The sequence below is a fragment of the Trypanosoma conorhini genome, assembly GCF_003719485.1.
Source record: "Trypanosoma conorhini strain 025E chromosome Unknown Tco_14.4_contig_00691, whole genome shotgun sequence".
NCBI classification, from domain to species: Eukaryota; Euglenozoa; class Kinetoplastea; order Trypanosomatida; family Trypanosomatidae; genus Trypanosoma; species Trypanosoma conorhini.
The window spans coordinates 3,376-9,019 of NW_021704786.1; the positions used below are offsets into that span (position 1 = coordinate 3,376).

The 5,644-nt window shown below is 57.3% G+C and overlaps 4 protein-coding genes across 4 annotated transcripts, besides 4 other annotated features; all 4 read left to right on the forward strand.

The window, feature by feature from the left end:
- Nucleotides 1-181: 181 nt before the first annotated feature.
- Nucleotides 182-1,717, forward strand: Tco025E_08060 (putative glutamic acid/alanine-rich protein; the record flags this gene model as incomplete). Its single annotated transcript, XM_029374917.1, has 1 exon — nucleotides 182-1,717. The coding sequence occupies one exon, from the start codon at nucleotides 182-184 to the stop codon at nucleotides 1,715-1,717; it is 1,536 nt and encodes a 511-aa protein (XP_029224938.1).
- Nucleotides 1,718-1,845: 128 nt separating this feature from the next.
- Nucleotides 1,846-1,867: a microsatellite.
- Nucleotides 1,868-1,946: 79 nt separating this feature from the next.
- Nucleotides 1,947-1,999: a sequence feature (A-rich).
- Nucleotides 2,000-2,022: 23 nt separating this feature from the next.
- Nucleotides 2,023-3,432, forward strand: Tco025E_08061 (putative amino acid transporter; the record flags this gene model as incomplete). The annotated part of the gene is made up of 1 exon (XM_029374918.1): nucleotides 2,023-3,432. One exon carries the CDS (start codon nucleotides 2,023-2,025, stop codon nucleotides 3,430-3,432), a length of 1,410 nt encoding a protein of 469 aa, XP_029224939.1.
- Nucleotides 3,433-3,604: 172 nt separating this feature from the next.
- Nucleotides 3,605-3,628: a microsatellite.
- A 329-nt stretch (nucleotides 3,629-3,957) lies between these two features.
- Nucleotides 3,958-3,990: a microsatellite.
- A 312-nt stretch (nucleotides 3,991-4,302) lies between these two features.
- On the forward strand, nucleotides 4,303-4,935 carry Tco025E_08062 (uncharacterized protein; the record flags this gene model as incomplete). Its single annotated transcript, XM_029374919.1, has 1 exon — nucleotides 4,303-4,935. One exon carries the CDS (start codon nucleotides 4,303-4,305, stop codon nucleotides 4,933-4,935), a length of 633 nt encoding a protein of 210 aa, XP_029224940.1.
- Nucleotides 4,936-5,140: 205 nt separating this feature from the next.
- On the forward strand, nucleotides 5,141-5,500 carry Tco025E_08063 (uncharacterized protein; the record flags this gene model as incomplete). The annotated part of the gene is made up of 1 exon (XM_029374920.1): nucleotides 5,141-5,500. One exon carries the CDS (start codon nucleotides 5,141-5,143, stop codon nucleotides 5,498-5,500), a length of 360 nt encoding a protein of 119 aa, XP_029224941.1.
- Between the last annotated feature and the right edge of the window lie 144 nt (nucleotides 5,501-5,644).

Below are 5,644 nucleotides of genomic sequence, written 5' to 3' on the forward strand. Positions count from 1 at the left end.
TGGGAGGCGTCTTGCTGTTTTATTTTTTATTTTTATTTTTGCTTTGGAAATGTGGCGGTTTTAATGGCGCCTTTTCCCTCACTGCACTTTTTGTTTTTTATTTTTGCCTCACATCCTCCCCACCTCCTTCGCGCGCTTCCGCCGGGACGGGAGAGAAGGGACGAGGCGCAGGGGAGGCCGGATGCCACGGAAGGGAAGGAAGAATGCCCCGCTGCAGCTTGTGGCGCCGGAGCCGACCGGCGATGAGTTGGAGGCCGACATGCTGTGGGACCGCGTGAAGGAGGTGGACGATAAGCCCTCTTTCATGGACGGCTCCCTGCTGGACGCGACCCGGGCGTGCTTCGAGGGGGAGAAGGGCTTCAGCGGCACGGGCGAGGCGGCGCGGACGGCCTTCGCGGGGCGGCCCCGGCACCTGCTTGCCCCCCGTGCGCGGCGCCAGTTCCTGGAGGCGGAGGCGGCGCTGCGGCAAACGATGGAGAGCACCAATAACGTTCAGGAGGAGGCCAAGGACTTCGAGCTGCTGAAGGAAAACGAGCAGGAGGAGGCCCGGCGAAGCCGGGAGAAGGTCACCACGACGGCGCTGAACCTCATAACTGAATTATCGGATGCACGTCTCACTCTCTTGGAGGACATGGATGAGTTGGCGGCGGACTTCTTTACCGAGCAGTGTGGGATGCTTGAGACGCTGACCAACCTCGCCGTCAAGGACAATGAGGTGGAGGCGGCGTTTCTCGAACAGCAGACGACGCAGCAAAAGTGCCGTGAAGCGGAGCGGCGGTATTTCACCGAGCACGGAGAGCACGTTGTTCTCATGGCCGATATGCAATACGAGACACGGCGACAGCAGGATGAGATGCTTCGCTCGATTGTCCAACGCCTGGAACGGGGGGTTAGTGAAATGACAAAGCTGTCCGTGGAGGAGTTGGGGGACAAAGTACATCAGCAGGAGGAGATGTCGCAGCTCATTGTGGAGCTTCTGAAGGTGCAGGGGAGGTCCGCCGTCCTCGAGAAGAAGACGACGACGATCGCGGAGCAGAGGACCGCGCTGCAGCGCACGATTGCGCTGGAGTTGCAGAAGCAGCAGCTCTGCATCAGGCGGCAGAAGCAGCTTAGGGACGAACTCAGCTCCTTGACCGCCGCCGTGCGGGAGAACGATATCCGGCTCCTCGCAGCGACGGGCAATACCACCCCAGGCGCCGCCCACGCGGCCACGCCGCCCGTGGTGCCCAACTCTCCCAACACCATTACGGGCCTGACAGAGCCGGATGAGGAAAATGGTTTGGCGCTTCTGACCGTCGCGGCGCAACGGGATTTGGAGGTTAGCGCCACGGAGCTTGCAGCGTACAAGAATGAGCTTTGGTCGCTGCGACGTCAGCATCTTGTGCAACTTAGTGGACAATATCAACAGTCCAAGCTGGAAAAGGCCTCCAGTAGAGCCACGCGGGGTTTCCTTTTAGATGCGGACACGAAGGCCGCTGTTCGCTCGGTCGTTCTGGAGGCGCTGATGCAGGTGAGCCAAATTCTTGGCGTGGCAGACGACACCGCCAGCTTCTCTGACAACGTTGAGCGTTTGTTGTCTGTGGCCGATGTAAGGGATCGCCAGGCTATTCAAGACTACGTGGCGAGACGCATCAACACGCTGTTTAGCTGCGTCTGCCCAACAGCTCCGCCGCTTCTGTTTCTCCGAGAGCCGGCGCATGTACAGTCGGAAATGTAGTTGTGTGAGCTTCATCTGTGAATATGTCTACATACACGCATACACAAACATTGCCTTTGCGTCTGTGTGAGTTCTCCAGCTCCGCATACGACTGCCGCTAGCTGGTATGAATTATATATATTGTATACGTGTGTGTGCGTGTGCGTGTGTTTAATCTTCTGCTTCTTGTGCCGTTGCCGCTTGTAAACGGGGGGGGGATCATGAACGGGGGAGAAACAAGGTTGGGCAGAAAGGAAAAGGACCGAAGCAAGAAAAAGAAAAAAAACAAAAGAAAACAAAAGAGCAGGCTTTGCTCACACGCACAAATGCCACAGGAACGCGAAATTGCTTATGAGGGCGAATCAGAGATGCAAGGGGTTGAGTTGCGGAAAGGCGCGGAGTATGCACTGGTAAACTCCGAGCCGGAGTTTACGGCGCAAGCGGCGACAAACGGCGAAGAGGAAGGGGCCCGCATGGTGGATAGTGATGGGAGACGGAAGCGCAAATTCCCGTACTGTGATATAATTTCTCATGGCGGCATGCTCTCCGGCGCCTACAACCTTGCCTCGGTGACGCTTGGTTCTGGAATCATCACTCTCCCATCCGCGTTCAACGGCACAGGCATTGTGCTGTCCCTGATTATTCTTGTTTTCATCTCCGCGGCGACGGTGTACTCAACCTACATCTTGGCTTTGGTGGTTGAGAAGACCGGGTTTCAGGGGTATGAGAAGCTGGCGCGCGGCCTGCTGGGGCGTGGGTGGGACTTCTGGGCGGCCTTCAATATGTGGATGTTTTGCTTCGGGTCGTGTGTCTCTTACGTGATCTCCGTGGGCGACATGCTGACCCCTATTCTGGACGATCCCTCCCTGACCCCGTTCCTGCGAACAGTCTGGGGAAAGCGCTGCCTGGTGATAGTGATATGGGCCTGTGTGATGCTGCCGCTTTCGATTCCAAAGCAAATCAATTCCCTGCGCTACGCCTCGGTCGTGGGTGTCTCCTTTATGATGTTCTTCGTCCTCACTATTGTGGTGCACGCCGTGCGAGGGTTTGAGCAGGGAAAACCGCGCCATGAACTGAAACTCTTTCGCTCAGGCAACGGCGTCATCGTTGGATTCTCGCTCTTTATTTTTGCATTCTTGTGCCAAACAAACTGCCTTGAGGTATACGCAGAAATGCGAAAACCAGCGCCCCGACGCATGGCACGGGACACCGCACTTAGTATGGTTGTGTGCTGCCTCCTCTACATTCTGGCTGGCTTCTTTGGGTATGCAGACTTTGGTGACCGCATCACCGATTCAATTCTGCTCTACTACAATGTCCGCGAGGATCCCATGGTTGCCGTCGCGTATGCCGGTCTCGCCTTCAAGCTTTGCGTCGGATTTGCCATATGCATGCAGCCTTCGCGGGACTCCGTGTACCACTGCATTGGGTGGCATGTCACCACCATGCCCTTCTGGAAGAACGCCGTGTGCTGCACCGCACTCTCTATCATTGCCCTCTTGCTAGGACTATTTATCCCCAGCATCACCATTGTCTTCAGTCTTGTGGGGAGCCTCTGCGGTGGGTTTTTGGGCTTCATCTTCCCCTCGCTCTTCTACATGTACGCTGGGAACTGGACCCGGAAGAGTGTCGGCTGGTCACACTACCTCGCCACGTATTTTCTGCTCCTTTCTGGTGTTGTGGCGGTCGTTTTTGGTACCACCGCCTCCATTTTTGGAGTCGTGCAGGATCATTGAGTCGCTCTCTGCAACGCCTGCCTGGACGCGGCACGGGGCAAATACAGTGCGCGCGAAGGAAAGAAGGAGAGGAATAGGCTCTGAAGCAGGAGACCCTATCGAGTTCGGGGAGGCGCGGCGCATCGCTGCAGCTGCGCCTGCGGTTGGAGGGTGAGCCAAAACAACAGTAAGGAAAAAAAAGAAAAGGAAAAAAAAAGAGTCGGTTACCGGTTTTGGCCTAGTCGCAAACAAATTGTGTGTTTGCCGGTCTTTGTGCCACCGTAGCAGGTAACGTAGATGGTGTTTTTTTTAAATATTAGTGTGTTTTTCTTCATGTTTTGTTTTGGCTGCTGGGCCGGGCGAGTGCGCGGACGCTTCCGTGGGGGACGGGAATAAAACGGGACCGTGCGTCTGGGTCCCCAGTTTCGCGAAGCTGACCATTTACTTTTACTTCTTTCTTCTCCCGCTTCCCCATTAACGAGTGAAATCCTGACAGAAATAGTTTGCAAGCGACGACAGTACGCGGAGAAAACTTCGCGCGACGTGTTTTTTTTTTTCGTTTTTCTTTTCGTTTTGGTTATGCTTGTGCGTGCATGGGGGAGGGGTTTGCGCCCGCGATCGTGAGTGCCGCAATTTTTTTTGCGTGTTTCTCTCCACCTGCCGCGGGAATAAACAAAGCTGCGGCGGCAGCGGCAATAAAAGAGTATTTGGGTGGTGACTGCTTTCTCTGCTTTTGACACACGTGCGTTTGCGGGGCAGCGTCACCGCGGGCCGTTGACGTAGTTGCGGAAATTTGCACTTGGAACCTGCGACCCGATGGGGCGCCGTGGATGCCGCCGCGTCTTTATCAGCTCCCCTGTTGCTTCTTGCGTTACTTGAGTTGTGTTCCCAATGACGCCGCGGTGGAAGGCGGCAATTGGCCCCGGCGAGGCGGTGGTTTCGCAGTGCCGCCTGCACCCCCTCCCGGGCGCAGGCGCTTCTTCTCCTGCCCGAGGCACCCGCCAGTGTGGCGGACGGCTCGGAGGATGCGGGGCCGCCCCGCAGTTCCGCACGGCGACGACGTTGGCCTCCTGCGTCCGTGACGGGGAGCTCAACGCGGCGCGGGGCGTTGTGGTGTCGGGAACAGGCAACCCGCACGGGGTTGAGGAGGCTTTTTTGCGCGCAGTTTCTGGGGTGTGCGGGTGCACGCCCTCGTTGAACCCCGGCAACACGCCGACGATCGGCTTCCGGGCGACGCTGCTTTTGGATGCGCAGACCCCGCCGCATCCGACTCGAGTCTGCGGCCGCGTTCGCAGTGGGCGTCTCTGTCGACGGCTGGCAAAGGGCAACGGGGACAGCCAGCACGCTGCCGCTAGCAGCAAATTATTTGGCCGCGACGCCGCTACACAAAACGTGCGCAGCTTCGTGTTTCCACTGTGCTACCGACTGAGTCTACGGGCTGTCCGACGGTTTCCCACACACTTGCACACACACATAAAAAAAGGGAACGCCGAGGGGATGCACAATGGCTGCGCTGAAGGTTGACGCCTCGAAGTTTCTCTGCCTCATAGCAATTTTGGAGATCCGCTTGACGACGCATTCTTATTTTCTTTTTCAAGGCGATGCGCCGACTCATGCTCGTTTTTCTACTGAGAGAACCTCCTTGGGCGACCCTGTTTTCTTTTCTTACCTCTGACGCCTGTCGGTTGTGGCTTCGCGGCGCTTGCAGGACTCCTTTGGGAGAGCGCGGATGCATGACATTAAAAAAAGAATCGTGGGCACTCCGCGACTTGCCTCGGCACGGGTGCGGCGTCACACGGTTGTTGTGCGCTGCTGCTTCCGGCTGGCGCAGGCGTCGAGGTGGGCCGTTTTTTTTCTTCTCTTGCTCGCATTCGCCGAGGGTTTGCTCCAACGCATTGGTGCCTGCACGGACACTGCCTCGTTGCGGGGTGACGCCTTTGAAGAGGAGAGCAGTGCGCCTTGGCGCGGCAATTGGAAGTATTATTTTGTGTCCTCTTTTTGGCGTCCACGGCACGGATGCGTCTTGAGCACACGTGCGGTTACAGGGCATCTCCGCGCGGATGGCGGTGTCGCGCGGTCTTTACTTTAGTTACAACGGCTTGGCGAAAGGGGGCTCAACTTGCGAGGGGGAGCGGGCCAGTGCGGCGGCGTCCCTCCTCCTCCTGCTTGCGGAAGGGCAGCCGGCTGGTGTGCTCTGCCCCTTCTCGCTTGAGTGGATTGCGGCACAAAATGC